This window comes from Salvelinus fontinalis, chromosome 1, assembly GCF_029448725.1.
Source record: "Salvelinus fontinalis isolate EN_2023a chromosome 1, ASM2944872v1, whole genome shotgun sequence".
Classification (NCBI taxonomy): Eukaryota; Metazoa; Chordata; class Actinopteri; order Salmoniformes; family Salmonidae; genus Salvelinus; species Salvelinus fontinalis.
Window position 1 is genome coordinate 73,817,404 of NC_074665.1, and position 26,653 is coordinate 73,844,056.

Here is a 26,653-nt window from a genome sequence, read left to right on the forward strand (position 1 = left end):
TCAGAAAGTTATGGCAAAAATATAATGGCCAAACACAGTTAATCTTCTTCTTCTTTGGGATTTGGTTGGCATCAAACTTGTAGGTGCATGCACCGCCACCTACTGTACTGGAGTGTGAGGCCAGTCACGGCCTACTTACATTAAATTCCGGTAAATACAAAATTGTGAAAAAGTAAAAGTAAAATTGCCCTGCCAACTATTAGCCCTCACTAAAAACACCACCCCATCCACTATTGAACCCCATCTAATTCTATTCCAGGCCAACGGTCTGGGAGGGCAGAACATTACCACTCAACACCCCCTGCAAATCTTCTGCAGTAAAACCTCGCAATCCCAAGTACTTCTCTGCAGCTGCCACAACAACCTCTATTTTCTGCAGTACAGTTGACAACCACGGCTTTAATTGCTAAGAAACACCCCTTACTGAAGCACATATTATTCATATCCCTCTCTATTGGTCTCTGCATACTCACAAGAATCCTCTCAGGATCCCTCACCCTGTACCCATCTTCCTCTACCACTCTCTTCACTGCTTCAGCGTACAACACTTTCTATACAACTCTGACCCTGGCAACCCCTAACTGGACTCCTCCGATCTCTAGCCTCATGGGCACCCCCACACTTTCTCCACCAATACTACACATTCCCTCCTTTCATGGCCTCCTGCACACTTCTCACATCTAGGAATCTCCATCCTACACACAGGTGCAACACCGTAGTATTTCCAGAACAAAAGCTCTCACAAGATAACTGACACATCCTAACTTGACCTTGTTGGGCAAAGACTCTGCATCAAAACTCAGCAGGACAGACACCGGGTCTGTGTCGTACCAAACGCCAGGCATCACAGACACCAGGAATCTTCCATTTCAGCTGATCCTCCTCAACACTTAATGCCACCCCTGTTATCGCTCCTTTCAACGCCGCCCTGCTCCGGAGAGCAAAGTAAGTCATAGTGCCTGTCCCTAGTCGTGTGGTCCGGACTGCCTGCTCCCTCTGGACGGAAGAAACACACTAAATCATCACGAGTCCACTTCACATTACTGTCACCGACTCAACAGCCCTCAACCTCTTCTCCACCATGACACCACATACACTATATGGATCGGACAGAATAAAAGGATCCATTCTCTTCACAAATCTGAAGGTAAGATATAGATCCCGAACAGTCATTCTGATTTCCATGTAAAATAGCCTTTTGATTGACTAAAACAACAGCCATAATCTGGGTTTTTTTCAGATAGAAATGCTGAACATTTTAGAAAAATGAGTTTTTGTGTAGCCATGTGAGAGAGTTATTCCAGCTGATCTGTTGTGTTATGTCATTACATGTTACATATGACCATGGACAGTGTCTTGTGAAAGACTCATGTTTGACCTTTTCTCAATTGAGAACCGTTGACTAACTCAGTCAGTGGTTCTCAACTCTCTCCTCATGGACCCCCAGCTGTTCTAGAGGTAGCTCACTTAAACGAATTAAAATCCTAATTTGATCTCGTTTTATAAAAAATATCATCTAATTCCATGAAAAACATGATTTTGACTCTTCGGGACCTTTAACAAGGTTGTGAAAATGGAAAGGACTGGGCTCTCGGTTCTCTTTAAGTTACAGTAGGTTAAAGAAAGGGACAACTCTTGGTTCTCCTGTGTTGGATATCCAGCGAAAGCTTTGAACAGGTGTCAGAGACCAGATGCCTTTAGCAGACAGAGGAGGAGGTAGATAGTGGGAAGGGGCTTGAGGGGGGAAGGTACTTAGGGGGTGTGTCCCAGGAGGAAGTGAAAGGCAACCCTTAACCTGTGAGCTCATAGGTCACATCAAAGCCCAGACTGTGTGATGAGGGAAAGCTCCTGTGTGTGTGTGTGTGTGTGTGTGTGTGTGTGTGTGTGTGTGTGTGTGTGTGTGTGTGTGTGTGTGTGTGTGTGTGTGTGTGTGTGTGTGTGTGTGTGTGTGTGTGTGTGTGTGTGTGTGTGTGTGTGTGTGTGTGTGTGTGTGTGTGTGTGTGTGTGTGTGTGTGTGTGTGTGTGTGTGTGTGTGTGATGAGGGAAAGCACACCACTGTGTGGCACTTCTGCTTGTTCCAGCCATGCCCTTCTCTAAAGGTCTCCAATTGAATTTCTCTCCATTATTTGAACCTCTCAAGACCTCATTAAGAAGTCACTGCACGTCAATAAAAAGTAGCTTCAGGAAGAGTTATCTTCCATTACCTCAAGCTAGACATAACAGCTTTCCGTGTGCTTTGCTGCGCTACAATAGTACAATAGCACAGTGTTGTCGGTCAATCAGTTTTTAAGTCTGTGCATGTCAATGAGCAGTAGTTTCAGGAGGAGTTGGTTATCCTGTTGAGGACAGAGGGCGCCCTTTTCACTTTGGGGGAAAATCGTGCCCAATTTAAACGGCCTCGTACTCAATTCTTGCTCGTACAATATGCATATTATTACTACTATTGGATAGAAAACACTCTCTAGTTTCTAAAACCGTTTGAATTATATCTGTGAGTAAAACAGAACTCCTTTTGCAGCAAACTTCCTGACAGGAAGTGGAAAATCTGAAATCGATGCACTGTTCTAGGGCCTGCCTATTAAAGTCCTTGATATTTAAAAGTTTAGATGCACTTCATACGTCTTCCACTAGATGTCGACAGGCAGTGAGAGAAGAAATGGAGTGTGTAACTTGATCTGGGGTCGAATAATAGCTCTCGGCATGACGTGTCACCAGTTTCCTGTTTTCTGAAGAGCGCGTGAAGGGACCTGGATTTGCCTTCTGATAAGCTGTCGTTATGGACGACTAATATCTCCGGCTTTGATTTTATTTGATACATGTGACAATATCATCGTAAACTATGTTTTTTCAATATAGTTTAATCAGATTATTGAAATTATTTCGGGAGTTTTGCCGTGTTCCGTTCTCTGAGTTTGTTGACGATGGAGAGATTTGCCCCACTTGGCAAGTGTGCTTGCTAAATCGAGAGGGAAAAAGGCCGTTCTAAATCCAAACAACGATTGTTCCCGACAAAGTACCCCTTGTACAACATTCTGATGAAAGATCATCAAAAGTAGGACCCATTTTATGATGCTATTTCATATATCTGTCGAACATGTTGTACTAGTCGTTTGCGCCCAGATTTTGGGTACTCTCTCGCTATACCTAAGCTGGATGTCGTAATGAAGTTATTTTTAGAAGTCTAACACAGCGATTGCATTAAGAACTAGTGTATCTATAATTTCCTATACAACATGTACACTGCTCAAAAAAATAAAGGGAACACTTAAACAACACAATGTAACTCCAAGTCAATCACACTTCTGTGAAATCAAACTGTCCACTTAGGAAGCAACACTGATTGACAATAAATTTCACATGCTGTTGTGCAAATGGAATAGACAAAAGGGGGAAATTATAGGCAATTAGTAAGACACCCCCAAAAACGGAATGGTTCTGCAGGTGGTGACAACACACCACTTCTCAGTTCCTATGCTTCCTGGCTGATGTTTTGGTCACTTTTGAATGCTGGCGGTGCTCTCACTCTAGTGGTAGCATGAGACGTAGTCTACAACCCACACAAGTGGCTCAGGTAGTGCAGTTCATCCAGGATGGCACATCAATGCGAGCTGTGGCAAAAAGGTTTGTTGTGTCTGTCAGCGTAGTGTCCAGAGCATGGAGGCGCTACCAGGAGACAGGCCAGTAGATCAGGAGACGTGGAGGAGGCCGTAGGGGGGCAACAACCCAGCAGCAGGACCGCTACCTCCGCCTTTGTGCAAGGAGGTGCACTGCCAGAGCCCTGCAAAATGACCTCCAGCAGGCCACAAATGTGCATGTGTCAGCATATGGCCTCACAAGGGGTCTGAGGATCTCATCTCGGTACCTAATGGCAGTCAGACTACCTCTGGCGAGCACATGGAGGGCTGTGCGGCCCCACAAAGAAATGCCACCCCACACCATGACTGACCCACCGCCAAACCGGTCATGCTGGAGGATGTTGCAAGCAGCAGAACGTTCTCCAGGGCGTCTCCAGACTCTGTCACGTCTGTCACATGTGCTCATGTGCTCAGTGTGAACCTGCTATCATCTGTGAAGAGCACAGGGCGCCAGTGGCGAATTTGCCAATCTTGGTGTTCTCTGGCAAATGCCAAACGTCCTGCACGGTGTTGGGCTGTAAGCACAACCCCCACCTGTGGACGTCAGGCCCTCATACCACCCTTATGGAGTCTGTTTCTGACAGTTTGAGCAGACACATGCACATTTGTGGCCTGCTGGAGGTCATTTTGCAGGGCTCTGGCAGTGCACCTCCTTGCACAAAGGCGGAGGTAGCGGTCCTGCTGCTGGGTTGTTGCCCTCCTACGGCCTCCTCCACGTCTCCTGATGTACTGGCCTGTCTCCTGGTAGCGCCTCCATGCTCTGGACACTACGCTGACAGACACAGCAAACCTTTTTGCCACAGCTCGCATTGATGTGCCATCCTGGATGAACTGCACTACCTGAGCCACTTGTGTGGGTTGTAGACTCCGTCTCATGCTACCACTAGAGTGAGAGCACCACCAGCATTCAAAAGTGACCAAAACATCAGCAAGGAAGCATAGGAACTGAGAAGTGGTGTGTGGTCACCACCTGCAGAACCATTCCGTTTTTGGGGGTGTCTTACTAATTGCCTATAATTTCCACCTTTTGTCTATTCCATTTGCACAACAGCATGTGAAATTTCTTGTCAATCATTGTTGCTTCCTAAGTGGACAGTTTGATTTCACAGAAGTGTGATTGACTTGGAGTTACATTGTGTTGTTTAAGTGTTCCCTTTATTTTTTTGAGCAGTGTATTTTTTAGTTATGTTTATGAATAGTTATTTGGTCAGAATATGTGTGTCAGAAAAAGTGTCCGAAAAATATCCGGACGTTGTGGGAAAAAGATGCTACGTTAGCACAATGTATAACCACTGATTTCAGCTCTAAATATGCACATTTTCGAACAAAACATAAGTGTATGTATAACCTGATGTTATAGGACTGTCATCTGATGAAGCTTATCAAGGTTAGTCAGAAATTATATATCTTGCTGGTTTATTCGCTATCGCTAACGTGCCTATTGCTATCGTGCCTTGATGAATGAATGCGGTAGTGTGGTAGGCTATTGTAGTAAGCTAATATAATGCTATATTGTGTTTTCGCTGTAAAACACTTAACAAATCGAAAATATTGGCTGGATTCACAAGATGTTTGTCTTTAATTTGCTGTACACCATCGATTTTTCATAAATGTTTTATGATGAGTATTTAGGTATTTGACGTTGGTGTCTGTAATTACTCTGGCTGCTTCAGTTCTATTTCTGACGGTAGCTGTGATTGTAGCTGCAATGTAAAACTGATTTATACCTCAAATATGCACATTTTTCTAACAAAACATAGATTTATTGTATAACATGTTATAAGACTGTCATCTGATGAAGTCGTTTCTTGGTTAGTTTGGTTGGTTCTTGGTTAGTTAGGTTGGCTTTGTGCATGCTACCTGTGCTGTGAAAAATGTCTGTCCTTTTTTGTATTTGGTGGTGAGCTAACATAAATATATGTGGTGTTTTCGCTGTAAAACATTTTAAAAATTGGACATGTTGACTGGATTCACAAGATGTGTATCTTTCATTTGCTGTATTGGACTTGTTAATGTGTGAAAGTTAAATATTTCAAGAAAATATCTTTTGAATTTTGCGCTCTGCCTTTTCAGTGGAATGTGGGAGGAGTTCCGCTAGCTGAGAACGCCAGAGCCAGACAGGTTATCTTCTCTTAGTATTCACAACTCTTCTTCTGGTTTCCTGTACATTAAAACAATAGCAGGGCTTTTCTTTCCTCCTTTCCCTCACCCAAACCTAAAACCCAGCCCAAACTCAAATGGATAATTGTCTATTTAGGCTTACTTGAAATTGTGAAATTATGGTGTGACTTAATTTCCACTAGGGGCAACGCAAGTGCCTATTTCCCCCAAAAAATAAATAACGCATGTTTTTTTTAAATGTTGGAACTCAGTCAGTGACTCAACTTACTGTTGCTAGGTGGAATAGTAGAATACACAAGGTGTAATTTCAAAATGTGGTTGTTTATCAACAATCGTTATGATAGTTTCTCAATTAGCCCATGTCAGCATTTTTTTTTAGATTGGTAAACTAGTCTAGCGGCCATTGATTCTGTTAGTCAGTCTCACTCAGATATCATATTACAAACTGAAAACATTTCTCTCCATCCCATGACAAAATGTGTAGAATTGCAGCAAACTAGCTTTAAAACGGCAACATGTTCTCTACACCCCATGGCAAAATGGGGGGATGGGGGAGTTTTGGTGTCCCCCACCCTCATCAAAGTTGCCTATCCCTGATTTAATAGGATCGATGAGCTAGGCATGGGCATTGTGGATGGGGTAGAGGATCACAGAATGGGCTTGAACAGCAAGCTACAGTATGATTCAGAAGATTGTGAGTTCAATCCCAGTGCTAGGCACCTGTTTTGTATTTTTGTTTTAACCCTATCCCAAACCTTAACCCTAACCCTATCCCAAACCTTAACCCTAACCTTAACCTTAACCTTACCCTTAACCCTATCCCAAACCTTAACCCTAATCTTAACCCTAACCTTAACCCTAACCCTAACCTTAACCCTATCCCAAACCTTAACCCTAAGCTTAACCCTAACCCTAACCTTAACCCTATCCTAAACCTTAACCCTAACCTTAACCCTAACCCTAACCTTAACCCTATCCCAAACCTTAACCTGTTGGGGATGGGGGCGCTGTTTAGACTATTTATGCTAATTTGGCTAATTTTTGAAACGGCTTCCCACAAAATCCTTGATCGTACAATATGCATATTATTATTATTATTGGATAGAAAACAGTCTATAGTTTCTATAGGAGTTTAAATTTTGTCTCTAAGTGGAACAGAGCCCATTCTACAGCAATTTCCCTGACATGGATTCAGATTTCAGAAATGTTGGCCACTGTTCTGAAGTCAGTTAAAACGGCACTGATTTTGCTATGACTATACGGACACTTCTTACGTCTTCCCCTGGATGCCTTTACGTGATGACGATTCCAATGGGGTCGATTGCGCGTTCACAGGCCCTATAAATCAAAAAACCCTGTAGCTAGCAAGTCTTTCCTTGGTGCGTAACGCGCGTGCTGGACACCGACCCGCTCCTGTTCCAAGCGTTAGTTTAGCCTGTTATATTTCTCCGGTCATCTTTTCACTCGTTATAGGAGTTAAAAACATCATAAGGTAGTTCATTTAAAGCGTTATATAGCAATTTATATCCGTTTAGTGCGATTTTGGGACATTTATTTCTTTAACGCTGTGAATAGGTGGGCACGCTTTCAGTTCATCCCGAACGCAGTTGGCATTTTCACATGGCAAGAGGACAGCTTTCCACCAAAAGACGATTCCTCCCAAGAAAGGATCCTTTGCCCAAGATACTGATGGAAGAACAGCTCAAGGTAGGACATTTTTATTATGATAAATCGTGTTTCTGTCGAAACATTTTAGTGGCTTAGGACGCCATGTTTTTTGACGTAGCTTCGCTTGGCGCAAACTGTATTGAAAAGTAAGGATAAATTAAAAAATGTAATAACGCAATTGTATTAAGAATTAAATTGTCTATCAATCCCTGTCCACCCTATATTTTTTAGTCACGTTTATGAGTATTTATGTATAAGAGTAGATCACTGTCTAAGTGGCGCAAGGACTTTTTCTTTACCAGCTTGTCTACATTTCACATTGTCTAACCATGATTTTGGTGGCTAAATATACACATTTGCGATCAAACTCTATATGGAATGTGTAATATGATGTTACAGGAGTGTCATCGGAAGAATTCTGAGAAGGTTAGTGAAAAAATTAATATCTTTTGGCGATGTTGACTTTTATCGCTCACTTTGGCTAGAATCAATGCTGGGCTGCTATGTGCTATGTGCTACGCTAATATAACGATTTATTGTGTTTTCGCTGTAAGACACTTAGAAAATCTGAAATATTGTCTGTATTCACAGGATCTGTGTCTTTCGATTCGTGTATGCTGTGTATTTTTACGAAATGTTTGATGATTAGTAAGTAGGTAAACACGTTGCTCTAAGTAGTTTTTCTATTCCATTTGTGACGGTGGGTGCAATTGTAACCTATGCCATCTACCTGAAATATGCACTTTTTTCTAACAAAACCTATCCCATACCATAAATATGTTATCAGACTGTCATCTAATGAGTTTTTTTGTTGGTTAGGGGCTATAAATATCTTAGTTTAGCCGAATTGGTGATGGCTACTGGTGTTGGTGGACAAATAAAAGATGGTGGATTATGCTAATGTGTTTTTAGGTAATAGATGTACATCTTTACATATTGTGTCTTCCCTGTAAAACATTTTAAAAATCGGAAATGTTGACTGGATTCACAAGATCTGTGTCTTTCATTAGCTGTATTGGACTTTAATGTGTGAAAGTTAAATATTTTAAAAAAATATTTTTTTAGAATTTCGCGGCACTGGTTTTTCAGTGGGGGGGGGGGGGGGGGGGGGTGTGCCGCTAGCGCCACGCTGATCCTAGACAGGTTAACCCAAACCTTAACCCTAACCATAACCTTAACCTTAACCCAAACGTTAACCTGTCTAGGATCAGCGTGGCGCTAGCGGCACCCCCCCCCCCCCCCCACTGAAAAACCAGTGCCGCGAAATTCAAAAAAAATATTTTTTAAAAATATTTAACTTTCACACATTAAAGTCCAATACAGCTAATGAAAGACACAGATCTTGTGAATCCAGTCAACATTTCCGATTTTTTAAATGTTTTACAGGGAAGACACAATATGTAAAGATGTACATCTATTACCTAAAAACACATTAGCATAATCCACCATCTTTTATTTGTCCACCAACACCAGTAGCCATCACCAATTCGGCTAAACTAAGATATTTATAGCCCCTATGTAACAGTCCTGACCTGTTTTATGTTGTTTTTATGTGTTTATGGTCAGGGCATGTGTTTTGGGTGGGCAGTCTATGTTATTCGTTTCTATGTTGGTTTTGGTTTGCCTGGTATGGCTCTTGATTAGAGGCAGGTGGTTTGCATTTTCCTCTAATCAAGAGTCATATTTAGGTAGGGCATTATCACTGTGTGTTTGTGGGTGATTGTCTCCTGTGATGTCTATCGTGTTGTCGATGTTTTTCACATTTGGAGCTGTTTTGCTGTTCGTTCGTTTTTGATGTTCGTTCCTGTTCGTAAGTTTACGTTTGTCCATGTAAGTTTATGTTCAGGTTCCGTTGTACGTCGTTTTCTTATTTTGTAAGTTTTTTGAAAGTATTTTGTTTTGTTTCGTGTTGCCATCAGTTCATCGTTATAAATAAAGATGGCATATTTCCCTGACTCCGCATTTTGGTCCGAAGATCCTTCTCTCCTCACCTCTTCTGAGGATGAGGAGAGCGACAGCTCTTACAGAATCACCCACCAACAAACAGTGACCAAGCGGTATGGGAATGCTCGACGGAGCAATAAGAACTTCTGGACTTGGGAGGAGATCTTGGACGGTAGAGGACCTTGGGCTCAACCAGGGGAATATCGCCGTCCAAAGGAGGAATTGGAAGCAGCGAAGGCTGAGCGGCGCTGGTATGAGGAGGCAGCGAGACGACGCGGTTGGGAGCCGGTGAGTCAGACCAAAAAATTTCTTGGGGGGGGACACACGAGGAGTGTGGCAAAGCCGGGTAAGATACCCGAGCAAACTCCCCGTGCTTACCGTGGAGGTAGAAGGCGTCGTATTGGTAAGACACCGTGTTATGCGGTAGAGCGCACGGTGTTCCCAGTACGCGTGCTTAGCCCAGTGCGGGCTATTCCACCTTGCCGCACTGGGAGGGCTAGGTTGGGCATCGAGCCGGGTGCCATGAAGCCGGCCCAACGTAGCTGGTCTCCAGTACGTCTCCTCGGGCCGGTGTACATGGCACCAGCCTTACAGGTGGTGTCCCCGGTTCGCCTGCATAGCCCAGTGCGGGCTATTCCACCTCGCCGCACTGGCAGGGCTACGGGGTTCATTCAACCTGGTGGGGTTGGGGAGGCTCGGTGCTCAAGAGCAGGTGTCCTCCTTCACGGTCCGGTATATCCGGTGCCACCTCCATGTACCAGTCCTCCGGTGGCAGCCCCCCGTACCAGGCTGTCTCTCCGGGTTCTCTCTCCTGCTGTTTCCTCCTCTCCAGCGCAGCCGGTGCCTAGACCACGCACCAGGCTGTCTCTCCTTCTCCTCCCTACAGAGCTATCTGTCTCTCCAGCGCCATCTGAGCCATCCGTCTCCCCAGCGCCATCTGAGCCATCCGTCTCCCCAGCGCCATCTGAGCCATCCGTCTCCCCAGCGCCATCTGAGCCATCCGTCTCCCCAGCGCCATCTGAGCCATCCGTCTCTCCAGCGCCATCTGAGCCATCCGTCTCCCCAGCGCCGTCTGAGCCATCCGTCTGCCATGAGCCTGCAAAGCCGCCCGTCTGCCATGAGCCTGCAAAGCCGCCCGTCTGCCATGAGCCTACAAAGCCATCCGCCAGACAGGAGCCGCTAGAGCCGTCAGCCAGACAGGAGCCGCTAGAGCCGTCAGCCAGACAGGATCTGCCAGAGCCGCCAACCAGACAGGATCTGCCAGAGCCGCCAACCAGACAGGATCTGCCAGAGCCGCCAACCAGACAGGATCTGCCAGAGCCGCCAACCAGACAGGATCTGCCAGAGCCGCCAACCAGACAGGATCTGCCAGAGCCGCCAGCGAGCCATGAGCAGCCAGAGCCGTCAGTGAGCCATGAGCAGCCAGAGCCGTCAAAGAGCCATGAGCAGCCAGAGCCGTCAGTGAGCCATGAGCAGCCAGAGCCGTCAGAGAGCCATGAGCAGCCAGAGCCGTCAGAGCGCCATGAGCGTCGAGAGCCGTCAGCCTGCCATGAGCGTCAAGAGCCGTCAGCCTGCCATGAGCGTCGAGAGCCGTCAGCCTGCCATGAGCGTCAAGAGCCGTCAGCCTGCCATGAGCGTAGAGAGCCGTCAGCCAGCATGGACCTGCCAGAGCCGTCCAAACAGGACCTGCCAGAGTCCTTCAGCCGGGATCTGCCCCTTGTCCCGGTGTTGCCCCTTGTCCCGGTGCTGCCCCTTGTCCCGGTGCTGCCCCTTGTCCCGGTGCTGCCCCTTGTCCCGGTGCTGCCCCTTGTCCCGGTGCTGCCCCTTGTCCCGGTGCTGCCCCTTGTCCCGGTGCTGCCCCTTATTCCGGTGCTGGTCCTTATCCTGGTGCTGCCCCTTGTCCCGGTGCTGCCCCTTGTCCCGGTGCTGCCCCTTGTCCCGGTGCTGCCCCTTGTTCCGGTGTTGGCCGTTTATTTAGGGGAAAGTGGTTTTAGGGTGGTCATTAGAAGGGGTAGACAGAAGAGGGGAGTGACTAAGGTGGTAAGGGGACAGCGTCCTGAGCCGGAACCACCACCGTGGTCAACTGCCCACCCGGACCCTCCCCTGGACTTTGTGCTTGTGCGCCTGGCGTGCAGCATCTTGAGGGGGGGGTACTGTAACAGTCCTGACCTGTTTTATGTTGTTTTTATGTGTTTATGGTCAGGGCATGTGTTTTGGGTGGGCAGTCTATGTTATTCGTTTCTATGTTGGTTTTGGTTTGCCTGGTATGGCTCTTGATTAGAGGCAGGTGGTTTGCATTTTCCTCTAATCAAGAGTCATATTTAGGTAGGGCATTATCACTGTGTGTTTGTGGGTGATTGTCTCCTGTGATGTCTATCGTGTTGTCGATGTTTTTCACATTTGGAGCTGTTTTGCTGTTCGTTCGTTTTTGATGTTCGTTCCTGTTCGTAAGTTTACGTTTGTCCATGTAAGTTTATGTTCAGGTTCCGTTGTACGTCGTTTTCTTATTTTGTAAGTTTTTTGAAAGTATTTTGTTTTGTTTCGTGTTGCCATCAGTTCATCGTTATAAATAAAGATGGCATATTTCCCTGACTCCGCATTTTGGTCCGAAGATCCTTCTCTCCTCACCTCTTCTGAGGATGAGGAGAGCGACAGCTCTAACACCCTAACCAACAAAAAAACTCATTAGATGACAGTCTGATAACATATTTATGGTATGGGATAGGTTTTGTTAGAAAAAAGTGCATATTTCAGGTAGACTTCATAGTTTACAATTGCACCCACCATCACAAATGGACTAGAATAATTACAATGAGCAACGTGTTTACCTAACTACTAATCATCAAACATTTCGTAAAAATACACAGCATACACGAATCGAAAGACACAGATCCTGTGAATACAGACAATATTTCAGATTTTCTAAGTGTCTTACAGCGAAAACACAATAAATCGTTATATTAGCTTAGCACATAGCAATTAGCAGCCCAGCATTGATTCTAGCCAAAGTGAGCGATAAAAGTCAACATCGCCAAAAGATATTAATTTTTTCACTAACCTTCTCAGAATTCTTCCGATGACACTCCTGTAACATCACATTACAACATGCATATACAGTTTGATCGAAAATGTTTATATTTAGCGCCCAAAATCATGGTTAGACAATGTGAAATGTAGCTCAGTTGGTCAGAAAATGTCCTTGCGCCACTTAGACAGTGATCTACTCTTATACATAAATACTCATAAACGTGACTAAAAAATACAGGGTGGACAGGGATTGATAGACAATTTAATTCTTAATACAATTGCGTTATTACATTTTTTAATTTATCCTTACTTTTCAATACAGTTTGCGCCAAGCGAAGCTACGTCAAAAAACATGGCGTCCTAAGCCACTAAAATGTTTCGACAGAAACACGATTTATCATAATAAAAATGTCCTACCTTGAGCTGTTCTTCCATCAGTATCTTGGGCAAAGGATCCTTTCTTGGGAGAAATCGTCTTTTGGTGGAAAGCTGTCCTCTTGCCATGTGGAAATGTCAACTGCGTTCGGGATGAACTGAAAAGCGTGCCCAACTTTTCACATCGTTGCAAAAATAAATGTCCCAAAATCGCACTAAACGGATATAAATTGCTATAAAACGCTTTAAATTAACTACCTTATGATGTTTTTAACTCCTATAACGAGTGAAAAGATGACCGGAGAAATATAACAGGCTAAACTAACGCTTGGAACAAGTGCGCGCCGGTGTCCTCTTGGCTCATGACGCAGCTCCCAAAGAATGACTAGCTTCAGGGTTTTTTCATTTGTAGGGCCTGTGAACGCGCAATCGACCCCGTTGGAATCGTCATCACGTAAAGGCATCCAGGGGAAGACGTAAGAAGTGTCCGTATAGTCATAGCAACGACAGTGCCCTTTTAAATGACTTCAGAACAGTGGCCAACATTTCTCAAATCTGACTCCATGTCAGGGAAATTGCTGTAGAATGGGCTCTGTTCCACTTAGAGACAAAATTTAAACTCCTATAGAAACTATAGACTGTTTTCTATCCAATAATAATAATAATATGCATATTGTACGATCAAGGATTTTGTGGGAAGCCGTTTAAAAAATTAGCCAAATTAGCATAAGTAGTCTAAACAGCGCCCCCATCCCCAACAGGTTAACCCTAACCTTAACCCTAACCCAAACCTTAACCCTAACCTTAACCCAACCCTAACCCTATCCCAAACCTTATCCTTAACCCTAACCCAAACCTTAACCCTAACCTTAACCCTGACCCTAACCCAAACCTTAACCCTAACCTTAAACAATCTGAAGTAAACTAAACCCTAATGCCTACATTTGACCAAAATCTCAGAATTAATGCCTAAATGTAACTGTCAAGGTTAGTTTTGCTTTCACTTTTGCGCAGTTTGACTGACAGCTAACATACTCCAGACATACCACAGACGGCCCCACACGCCATAATTGAAAGCGCCAGCCATGCCTTATCTCTCTTGCTGCATTTATGACACGTTATGGTGTTTTCTTTGGAGATCGTGTTGCTAAAACTCCATTATAGTGATGGAGATGGACTCATCATGGTGACTTTGGGAGTGTGATAACTAATAATGAACAACTTTCCCAAGGCTTTCCTCTACACTAGTAAGGTGGTGAAAGGTTTCCTGCCTACATGGCATTTGGATGATGTAGATGTACTTATTGTACTTATTGCTGGCACTTTGGGAGTGATAACAGCAGAAACAACAACTCTAGAAATCCATCTCACAACATTAACCTGTTGAGGATGGGGGCGCTGTTGTCACTATTTATGCTAATCGTGTAATTTTTGAAACGGCTTCCCACAAAATTCTTGATCGTACAATATGCATATTATTATTATTATTGGATAGAAAACAGTCTATAGTTTCTATAGGAGTTGAAATTTTGTCTCTAAGTGGAACAGAACTCATTCTACAGCAATTTCCCTGACATGGAGTCAGATTTCAGAAATGTTGGCCCCTGATCTGGAGTCAGTTAAAAGGGCACTGTTATTGCTATGAGTATACGGACACTGCTTACGTCTTCCCCTGGATGCCTTTACGTGATGACGATTCCAATGGGGTCGATTGCGCGTTCACAGGCCCTATAAATCAAAAAACCCTGTAGCTAGCAAGTCTTTCCTTGGTGCGTAACGCGCGTGCTGGACACCGACCCGCTCCTGTTCCAAGCGTTAGTTTAGCCTGTTATATTTCTCCGGTCATCTTTTCACTCGTTATAGGAGTTAAAAACATCATAAGGTAGTTCATTTAAAGCGTTTTATAGCAATTTATATCCGTTTAGTGCGATTTTGGGACATTTATTTCTTTAACGCTGTGAATAGGTGGGCACGCTTTCAGTTCATCCCGAACGCAGTTGGCATTTTCACATGGCAAGAGGACAGCTTTCCACCAAAAGACGATTCCTCCCAAGAAAGGATCCTTTGCCCAAGATGCTGATGGAAGAACAGCTCAAAGTAGGTCATTTTTATTATGATAAATCGTGTTTCTGTCGAAACATTTTAGTGGCTTAGGACGCCATGTTTTTTGACGTAGCTTCGCTTGGCGCAAACTGTATTGAAAAGTAAGGATAATTTAAAAAATGTAATTCCGCGATTGTATTAAGAATTAAATTGTCTATCAATCCCTGTCCACCCTATATTTTTTAGTCACGTTTATGAGTATTTATGTATAAGAGTAGATCACTGTCTAATATGGCGCACGGACATTTTCTCACCAGCTGGGCTACATTTCACATTGTCTAACCATGATTTTGGTGGCTAAATATAAACATTTTCGATCAAACTCTATATGGAATGTGTAATATGATGTTACAGGAGTGTCATCGGAAGAATTCTGAGAAGGTTAGTGAAAAAATTAATATCTTTTGGCGATGTTGACGTTATCGCTCACTTTGGCTAGAATCAATGCTGGGCTGCTATGTGCTATGTGCTATGCTAATATAACGATTTATTGTGTTTTCGCTGTAAGACACTTAGAAAATCTGAAATATTGTCTGTATTCACAGGATCTGTGTCTTTCGATTAGTGTATGCTGTGTATTTTTACGAAATGTTTGATGATTAGTAAGTAGGTAAACACGTTGCTCTATGTAGTTATTCTAGTCCATTTGTGACGGTGGGTGCAATTGTAACCTATGCCATCTACCTGAAATATGCACTTTTTTCTAACAAAACCTATCCCATACCATAAATATGTTATCAGACTGTCATCTGATGAGTTTTTTTCTTGGTTAGGGGCTATAAATATCTTAGTTTAGCCGAATTGGTGATAGCTACTGGTGTTGGTGGACAAATAAAAGATGGTGGATTATGCTAATGTGTTTTTAGGTAATAGATGTACATCTTTACATATTGTGTCTTCCCTGTAAAACATTTTAAAAATAGGACATGTTGGCTGGATTCACAAGATCTGTGTCTTTCATTAGCTGTATTGGACTTTAATGTGTGAAAGTTAAATATTTTAAAAAAATATTTTTTTTGAATTTCGCGGCACTGGTTTTTCAGTGGGGGTGGGGGGGGGAGTGCCGCTAGCGGCACCCTCATCCTAGACAGGTTAATATGAAAAGGCGTTCCATCGGTGCACGGGGACAGGCAATATCATTACACACACTGTAGGGTGAAGGTAATCTTCCAGCAAAGAGTTAAAAGAGGGAAGTGGGATGGAGGGAGAAAAGGAGAGAAGGAGAGGGGAGGAGGGGAGGAGAGAAGGAGGGAGGGTGGAAAGTAAAGAGGGAGGAAGAAAGGCAACATGAGGGAAGAGGGAGGAAAAGAGCGAGGGAGGGAGGAAGAGAGTATGTGGATGACAGGAGTATTTGGGAAGGAGAGAGAGGGAGAGAGAGGGAGGGTAAGGGTGGGGGGGGAACAAAACAGTCTCCATGTGAGAGTCGAAGGAAGATGAAGGCCTGAAACTCTGTATTCCTTCTAGGGGACGAGGAGTTGGGAAGATGGAGTGAGAGAGAGTCAAACAGAGACACAGAGAGATTCTGAACAAGAGAGAGAGACATGGGAGAGCCTGGGATTTTCAAGATGGGGAGGGAATAGGTGCCACATGGGAGATATTGCTAGCACGGTGAAGCAGACTTGTCTACCCTTCAGCCCCCCATACACCCCTATAGCCCTTTAGCTCTAATCCTCCATGGTCCCCTAGCCATCAGAGATAGTGACTGGTTGCTCCTGGCTTCAGGGCTCAGAGATGGGAGCGGAGGGGTGTGTGTGTTCTTGTGTGTGGAGGGTTGGGTGGCAGGAGAGACTTGGGGCAGAAAATAACGTGCATTTGTTTATCTATCGTCTCTGTGAGACTCGGCGAGACAGCTTTGCTTTGTTGTGGATGCTTCCTGGAACTCCCTGAGAGAGACATGCCCTTTTCAGCAGAGAACTGGCTGGCTGGCTGGTCCAACAGGATTGTTCTCTAGAGTTGCCCCTCAAATACAAACACTGCGCAACTAATCCAAAGGCCTTCTCTCATTGTAAAGTATCTGATGACACTAAAGTTAGACGTTATGTTGCTTTATAGCCCCAGGTAAACTCAGGAAGGACAGGGACACTACATTCCATGGCAGGCATATTGGAAACAGAACCAGACGTACCTTGGAAGACTTGAAGGATTTTTTCCTTGTAGATCCTGTAGTCCGCCTCCAGGAAGACACAGAAGATAACACGTTCGATCTGCACAGAAAGAAAAAATAGAGAGAAAGAAAGAAAGGAAGAAAGAAATAATTCCATTATTCCACTGTTGCTATTAATTGCACATTCAACTCCAGACCATCAGGACCAACAGATCCCACAAGAGCTACTAAAGGGACAAAATCAACAATTGAGGAACCGATGATAACATTTTACACCAGGGAGCCACAATCAAACCATAAGCATATTTCAGAATATCCTATTAGCCAATTAGCTGGCTCCCCAGTACAGACCACCAGCCTAGGTCCGTGTTCCAAATGGCACCCTATTCCCTATGCAGCACACTACTTCTGACCAGGACCCATAGTACTCTGGTTAAAAAAGTAGTGCACTATATAGAGAGTAGGATGCCATTTGGGACACAACCCATGCCCCACTGGTGGCAGCAGTGGGGTCTACTACTGAGCAGGCTTTTAGTGAATATTACACTATATTACACTACGTTACATCAGATATTGGAGATCATATCTGAATGAGAGCATTTCCTTTGGTAGGATAAATGAAATATATCCCCAGCACCATAAAGTACAACTAAAAAGGTACTCATTCTCAAACCATAGACAAAAAGGTGCAGCTATAGGTATCCTTTGACTCAGTACTTTGCTCTTATGAATTCCCTCAGGGATTTAGAACTCACTAACTACTAACTGTCATTTATTTTACACTATGAGTGCTGCTATTAAGATGTGCTCCTAATTCAGAATCCCTATAGTTATCCTCTCAAGCTGAACACTTTGGAGGGATGTTGCTATGACTAATTCAAATTGCACCCTGCAAATGTCAGCATATTCTTTTTGAATGACTATACTCTCTGTATATTCATTTCCTTATGTCTCATTTATTGTTATGAATTTTTGCCTGTGTGGGTTGTTACCATGCCTTCAGAAAGTATTCCTACCCCTTGACTTATTCCACATTTTGTTGTGTTACAGCCTGAATTCATATATTTTCTTCCCACCCATCTACACACAATACCCCATAATGACGAAGCTCATCAAATTAATTCACATCCCCAAGTGTAAGGAGCGACGCTGGTAGACAAGAAGCAGGTACAGGGAGAACATTTAATGAACAACGGACATGAAACAGAACAGGAACAGCGTCTGGACAGGGGGAAATAACAACACCAATGTTGACACGGGGAACCAACAGAGGAACACACAGAAATAGACGGGGCAATCAACAAAGGGAAGGAGTCTTGTGGCGGGCCGGGCGCAGTGCACGCTGACACGGTCGCCAGGTGTACGCTGTTTCCTCCGACACATTGGTGCGGCTGGCTTCCGGGTTAAGTGAGCATTGTGTCAAGAAGCAGTGCGGCTTGGTTGTGTTGTGTTTTGGAGGATGCACGGCTTTCGACCTTCGCCTCTCCCGAGTCCGTACAGGAGTTGCAGCGAAGAGACAAGACTGTAACTACCAATTGGACACCACGAAATTGGGGAGAAAAAGGGGTACAAAAATAAAATACAAAAATAAATACAAAATCAAGGAGTCTCCAATGAGCGCTGCTGCGTGTAATGATGGTGACAGGTGTACGTAACGAAGGGCAGCCTGGCGCCATCGAGCGCCAGAGAGGGAGAGCGGGAGCAGGCGTGACACCGAGTCAATTAATGTTAGAATCATCTTTGGCAGCGATTACAGATTTGAGTCTTTCTGTGTAAGTCTCTTAGAGCTTTGCACACCTGGATTGTACAATATTTGCAAATTATTATTTGTTTTAATTCTTCAAGCTCTGTCAAGTTGGTTGTTGATCATTGCTAGACAGCCATTTTCAAGTCTTGCCATAGATTTAAGTCAAAACTGTAACTAGGCCACTCAGGAACATTCAATGTCGTCTTGGTAAGCAACTCCAGTGTATATTTGGCCTTGTGTTTAGGTTACTGTCCTGCTGAAAGGTGAATTTGTCTCCCAGTGTCTGTTGGATTGCAGACTGAACCAGGTTTACCACTAAGATTTTGCCTGTGCTAAGCTCAATTCAGTTTATTGTTATGCTAAAAAACTCCCTAATCCTTGCAGATGACAAGCATACCCATAACATGATGCAGCCACCACCATGCTTGAAAATATGGATAGTGGTACTCAGTAATGTGTTGTATTGGATTTGTCCCAAACATACACTTTGTATTCAGGACACAAAGTTAATTTATTTGCCAAAGTTTTTGCAGTTTTACTTTAGTGCCTTATTGCAAGCAGGATGCATGTTTTGCATTATTTGTATTCTGTACAGGCTTCCTTCGTATCACTCTGTCATTTAGGTTAGTATTGTGGAGTAACTACAACGTTGTTGATTCATCTTCAGGTTTCTCCTATTACAGCCATTCAACTCTGTAACTGTTTTAAAGTAACCATTGGTCTCATGCTGAAATATCTGAGCGGTTTCCTTCCTCTCTGGTAACTGAGTTAGGAAGGACACCTGTATCTTTGTAGTGACTGGGTGTATTGATACGACATCCAACGTGTAATTAATAACTGCACCATGCTCAAAGGGATATTCAATGTATGTTTATAACTTTTTTACCTATCTACCAATAGGTGCCCTTCTTTGCTAGGCATTGGAAAACCTCCCTGGTCTTTGTGGTTGAATCTGTGTTAGAAAGTCACTGCTCGATTACTTGACCTTATAGATGATTGTTTGTGTGGGATACAGAGATGAGGTTGTCATAAAAAAATGATGTTAACCACTATTATTGCACACAGAGTGAGTCCATGCAACTTATTATGTGACTTGTTAAACACATTTTCACTAATGATCTTATTTAGGCTGGCCATAACAAAGATGTTGAATACTAAGAAAAACATGATTCCACTTTGACATTATGTTTAAACCAGGGACACAAAATCTAAATGTAATCCATACACGCAGACTGTAACACAACAACATGTGTAAAAAGTCAAGGGGTGTGAATACTTTCTGAAGGTACTCAACCGCTCATCAACAATTCAAGATCCAAAAACACATTCATTTTTTTCAAACTGAAAAGATTGAAATATAAATCCCTGTCTTACAACGGTGAGTACAGTGAATACATATGACTGGAATAATGTCTGCTCTAATGCACAATCACATGAATACCTCTCCACCATCACTCTCCTATCTACCTTCCTATTGTACAATACAGCACCCTCTCCACCATCACTCTCCTTCCTATTGTACAATACAGCACCCTCTCCACCATCACTCTCCTTCCTATTGTACAATACAGCACCCTCTCCACCATCACTCTCCTTCCTATTGTACAATACAGCACCCTCTCCACCATCACTCTCCTTCCTATTGTACAATACAGCACCCTCTCCACCGTCACTCTCCTTCCTATTGTACAATACAGCACCCTCTCCACCATCACTCTCCTTCCTATTGTACAATACAGCACCCTCTCCATAAAGGAAGCAGGCATGAAATACACAAACACATGACATTATATTATCTAATGAACTACTACGGTGTTCTGTAATGTTCCCTTTTATGTTCCCTTTTAGTCTTAGTCTGTAATATGTACAGTATGTCATTTCCCTTGATTTCAGGAAGTATTATCTCAGCATGACACAGACAACCTCACAGAGAAGAGCTTTGTCACAAAAGTATCTGTCTGTAACAGAGTCGCTGTTTGAAACAGAGTTGCTGTCTGTAACAGAGTCCCTATCTGAAACAGAGTTGCTGTCTGAAACAGAGTCCCTATCTGAAACAGAGTTGCTGTCGGAAACAGAGTTGCTGTCTGTAACAGAGTCCCTATCTGAAACAGAGTTGCTGTCTGAAACAGAGTCCCTATCTGAAACACAGTCGATGTCTGAAACAGAGTTGCTGTCTGAAACAGAGTCCCTATCTGAAACAGAGTTGCTGTCTGTAACAGAGTTGCTGTCTGAAACAGAGTCGCTGTCTGTAACAGAGTTGCTGTCTGAAACAGAGTCCCTATCTGAAACAGAGTTGCTGTCTGAAACAGAGTCCCTATCTGAAACAGAGTTGCTGTCTGAAACAGAGTCCCTATCTGAAACAGAGTTGCTGTCTGAAACAGAGTTGCTGTCTGAAACAGAGTTGCTGTCTGAAACAGAGTCCCTATCTGAAACAGAGTTGCTGTCTGAAACAGAGTTGCTGTCTGAAACAGAGTCGCTGTCTGAAACACAGTCGATGTCTGAAACAGAGTTGCTGTCTGAAACAGAGTCGATGTCTGTAACAGTGTCTGTCTGAAACAGAGTTGCTGTCTGAAACAGAGTCGATGTCTGTAACAGTGTCTGTCTGAAACAGAGTTGCTGTCTGAAACAGAGTCGATGTCTGTAACAGTGTCTGTCTGAAACAGAGTTGCTGTCTGAAACACAGTCGATGTCTGAAACACAGTCGATGTCTGTAACAGTATCTGTCAGTAACAGAGTGTCTGTCTGTAACAGTGTCTGTCTGTAACAGTGTCTGTCTGTAACAGACTCTGTAACAGGGTGTCTGTCTGTAGCAGTGCCTGTCTGTAACAGAGTGTCTGTAACAGTGTCTGTCTGTAACAGAGTGTCTGTCTGTAACAGACTCTGTAACAGGGTGTCTGTCTGTAATAGTGTCTGTCTGTAACAGAGTGTCTGTCTGTAACAGACTCTGTAACAGGGTGTCTGTCTGTAACAGTGTCTGTCTATAACAGAGTGTCTGTCTGTAACAGACTCTGTAACAGGGTGTCTGTCTGTAACAAAGTGTCTGTCTGTCCATGGTCTATTTTAAAGCATCTCCTTCTTCCTTCTCTGATCGGTTTCTTGCATTACACACAGTGGGACACAGACATAAGATAATGGCTCCATTGAATATGGCAATTTTACACAACAGTTGTAATGGTGGAGAGACAGAGAGAGACAGAGAGTCAGAGAGAGTCAGAGAGAGACAGAGAGAGACAAGGAGAAACAAGGAGAGACAGGGAGAGACAAGGAGAGACAGGGAGAGACAGAGAGAGAGACAGAGAGAGAGATAGAGAGAGTCAAAGAGAAACAGAGAATCAGAGAGACAGAGAGTCAGAGAAAGACGGAGAGACAGAGAGAATCAAATAGAGATAGAGAGAGAGAGAGAGAGACAGAGACTGAGAGAGACATAGAGAGTCAGAGAGTCAGAGAGAGACGGAGAGACAGAGAGAATCAAAGAGAGACAGAGAGAGAGAGAGACAGAGACAGAGAGAGGCAGAGAGAGTCAGAGAGAGACAAAGAGAGTCAGAGGGAGATGGAGAGAGAGATAGAGTCATAGAGAGACAGAGAGAGTCAGAGAGACAGAGAGTCACAGAGAGTCACAGAGACAGACAGGGAGAGACAGGGAGAGACAGAGAGAGAGACAGAGAGAGTCAGAGAGACAGAGAGTCAGAGAGAGACGGAGAGACAGAGATAATCAAAGAGAGACAGAGAGAGAGAGATAGAGACAGAGAGAGACCAAGAGAGTCAGAGAGACGGAGAGAGAGACAGAGAGAGTCAGAGAGAGTCAGAGAGAGACAGAGAGAGACAGAGAGACTCAGAGAGAGACAGAGGGAGGCAGAGAAAGACAGAGAGAGAGAGAGTCAGAGAGAGACAGAGAGAGAGACAGAGAGAGACAGAGAGAGACAGAGAGAGACAGAGCGTGCGAGAGAGAGACAGAGCGTGCGAGAGAGAGATTAGAGTCAGAGAGAGAGAGAGAGAGAGTCAGAGAGTTAGAGAGAGTCCGAGAGAGACAGAGAGAGATGGAGAGAGAGTCCGAGAGAGAGAGAGTCAGAGAGAGACAGAGAGAAATCAGTTATAGAACCCATTGCCCTTTATGGTTGTGAGATCTGGGGACCGCCACCAACCAAGAATTCACGAAATGGGACAAACACTAAATTGAGACTCTGCAGAAGAGTCCCCTAAGCAAACTGGTCCTGGGGGCTCTGTTCACAAACACAAACAGAGGCCCAGGACAGCAACACAATTAGCCCCAACCAAAACAAAAAGATAATTACTTGACATTTTGGCAAATGCTATTTAGCCCTAAATGCTATTTGGCCATAAACAGAGAGTACACATTGGCAGAATACCTGACCACTGTGACTGACCCAAAATTAAGGAAAGTTTTTACTATGTACAGACTCAGTGAGCATAGCCTTGCTATTGAGAAAGGTCTCAGTAGGCAGACCTGGCTCTCAAGAGAAGTGTCACACCCTCATGTTTCATCTGTCTTTGTGCTTGTCACCACCCCCTCCAGGTGTCACCCATCTTCCTCATTATCCCCAGTGTATATATACCTGTGTTCTCTGTTTGTCTGTTGCTAGTTCGTCTTGTATCGTCAGGTCTTACCAGTGTGTTTTCCCGTCTCCCTGCTTTCTCAAGTTCTGTTTCCTAGTTTTGCAGATTCTGACCATTCCTGCCTGACTCTGACCTGTTTACGAACCTCTGCCTGTCCTGACCCCGAGCCTGCCTGCCGTTCTGTACCTGCCTGACTCTGACCTGTTTACGAACCTCTGCCTGTCCTGACCCCGAGCCTGCCTGCCGTTCTGTACCTGCCTAGCGCTGACCTGTTTACGAACCTCTGCCTGTCCTGACCCCGAGCCTGCCTGCCGTTCTGTACCTGCCTAGCGCTGACCTGTTTACGAACCTCTGCCTGTCCTGACCCTGAGCCTGCCTGCCGTTCTGTACCTGCCTAGCGCTGACCTGTTTACGAACCTCTGCCTGTCCTGACCCCGAGCCTGCCTGCCGTTCTGTACCTGCCTGACTCTGACCTGTTTACGAACCTCTGCCTGTCCTGACCCCGAGCCTGCCTGCCGTTCTGTACCTGCCTGACTCTGACCTGTTTACGAACCTCTGCCTGTCCTGACCCCGAGCCTGCCTGCCTTTGAACTATCTTTTGCCTGCCCCCTGTTTGGGTCAATAAACATCTGTGACTCTAGCATCTGGGTCTTATCCTAAGTTCTGATAAGAAGACAGGCTATGTGCACACTGCCCACACAATGAGGTGGAAACTGATCTGCACTTCCTAACCTCCTGCCCAACGTATGACCATATTAGAGACACATGTTTCCCTCAGATTACACAGATCCACAAAGAATTAGAAAACAAATCCAATATTTGATAAACTCCCATATATAATATTGTGCCACCACAGCAGCAAGATGTGTGACCTGTTACCACAAGAAAAGGGAAACCAGTGAAGAACAAACACCATTGTAAATACATCCCATATTTCTGTTTTTTAATTTCCCCTTTTGTACTTTTACTATTTGCAAATCGTTACAACACTGTATATAGACATAATGTGACATTTGAAATGTCTTTATTATTTTGGTCATTTTGTGAGTGTAATGTTTACTGTTAATTAGTTATTGTTTATTTCACTTGTGTTTATTATCTATTTCACTTGCTTTGGCAATGTAAAAATGTTTCCCATGCCAATAAAGCCCTTTGAATTGAATTGAGACAGAGAAACAGACAGAGAGAGAGATACAGAGAGGCAGAGAGAGACAGGGATAAAGAGATAAAGAAATACAGAGAGACAGAAAGAGAGAGAGAGAGAGACAGGGATAAAGAGATAAAGAAATACAGAGAGACAGAAAGAGAGAGAGAGAGAGACAGGGATAAAGAGATAAAGAAATACAGAGACAGAAAGAGAGAGAGAGAGAGACAGGGATAAAGAGATAAAGAAATACAGAGAGACAGAAAGAGAGAGAGAGACAGGGATAAAGAGATAAATAAATACAGAGAGACAGAAAGAGAGAGAGAGACAGGGATAAAGAAATACAGAGACAGAAAGAGAGAGAGAGAGACAGGGATAAAGAAATACAGAGACAAAAAGAGAGAGAGAGAGAGACTTGGATAAAGAAATACAGAGACAGAAAGAGAGAGAGAGAGAGACAGGGATAAAGAAATACAGAGACAGAAAGAGAGAGAGAGAGACAGGGATAAAGAAATACAGAGACAGAGAGAGAGAGAGAGAGACAGGGATAAAGAAATACAGAGACAGAAAGAGAGAGAGAGAGAGACAGGGATAAAGAAATACAGAGAGAGAGAGAGAGAGAGAGAGAGAGAGTTTTTTGAGTTTTTATAAAACCTTTATTTTCTACTCAATTGTTAACATAAATAATGACACACTGCCTTTTCAGAAATGAAACAATAAATGTAATTCCTACTCAAAATAAATAAAATAAAAATACAAAAGAACATATACATTCAACTTATTTCCTCAACAAAAAATAATTTCCCCTCCTCTACAAAACAAAGCGCTCCTTCATATGCCCACTTCTCCTCAAATAATGGGAGATCTTTTACAGCTGAGAAGAACTCAAAATCCACTTTTATTCTTGCTTTCACTAATCCTTTAAAAACACATCTTATATCCTTCTCATATCCCGTGTCTATCTTATGTTTCCTACTCAAAAAAATTGACATCTTAGCTTGTCCCAAAATAAAATTTAACAGTTGACATTTTCTTTTCTGTTGCTTACTATATTGAAACCCCAAAATAAAAACATTGTTATTGAAAATCTCACCTACAGCTCTAAACAAAGATTCCAGTATTTCCAATAGAGGTTTTATCCTCTCACACTCCATAAAACAGTGAAAAATGGTTTCTCTTATATTACAAAAAAGACATCCATCTCTAACATCTGAGTTAATGACAGATACAAAAGCATTAACTGCAATAATGCCATGTAAAACCCTCCATTGCATATCACCAGTACCCTTTTGTAACGGTGGTTTGTACAGTGCTCTCCATGCTGGCTTTACCTTGTCATCAATTCCCAATTTTACCCTCCATGGAGTGTCTTTTCTATTTTTCAATTTATCTTTATTTAACACCTTGACACACCCCCTATACAAGTCCTTCCCATTCACCTCATCCAAACCCACCTCCTCCAACCCTCTCAAATCCAACAATAAACCCTTTCTCTCTGACTCTGGGATATTTGGTGTAATCCCTAGTCTTGGAAATGCGACGTCTTCATCTTGTACCTTCTTCTCGTGGCTATTAAGCATTCCCCACTCTTCCTCTGACAGAGCCTTCCTGCAGCTTCCCAGCATTTGTTCGACAATCCTTTCCGACCTCACTCCCAAATGTTCAGCCAACCGTCTTCCATCCATTAAGGCGGGCCCAGCCATGGCCATTAACTGTTTTAAGGTGATGATTTTGCCCTTCACCAAAATCTTGGAGAAATGTGGAACAGTTGCAGTTGTACAATCCAGTCTTGCCCCATACACCAGAGGTTCCTCCAACAACCAATGCACTGACTCCGCTGAAGTTCGTCTGGACACCTTCATTATGCTCCACACTCTGAGAAGACCTCTGTAAAACGGAGGTACTCCCTCCCTAGAAATCTGTCTACTATCAACCAGAAAAAAAGCCTTCTTTAATCCTAATCCTCCAACCCTCTTTAATACAAGACCTGCCACCCCTCTCCACACCACCTTTTCCGGTCCATAAAGCAGCCTTTGAATAAACTGAAACCGGAAAGCAGCAGCTCTACTAGCAAGATGTACAAGACCTTGTCCCCCCTCCTCTTTTGATAAATATAAAACACTTTGTGGAACCCAATGATATTTATCCCAAAAGAAATCCACAATAATTGCCTGTATCTTAGCCAGAAGGCCAGATGGTGGTTCTAAAAC

At 43.7% G+C, this 26,653-nt stretch overlaps 1 protein-coding gene across 1 annotated transcript in view; it reads right to left on the reverse strand.

Moving 5' to 3' along the window:
• The window catches only part of LOC129861452 (putative uncharacterized protein DDB_G0271982), a 111,856-nt gene extending 94,707 nt beyond the window's left edge, over nucleotides 1–17,149 (reverse strand). The window contains exon 1 of the mRNA XM_055932827.1: nucleotides 16,999–17,149. Coding sequence (XP_055788802.1) covers nucleotides 16,999–17,134 — 136 coding nt within the window. The 5' untranslated portion in view covers nucleotides 17,135–17,149. The remainder of the gene's footprint in view (nucleotides 1–16,998) is intronic.
• Nucleotides 17,150–26,653: the final 9,504 nt, after the last annotated feature.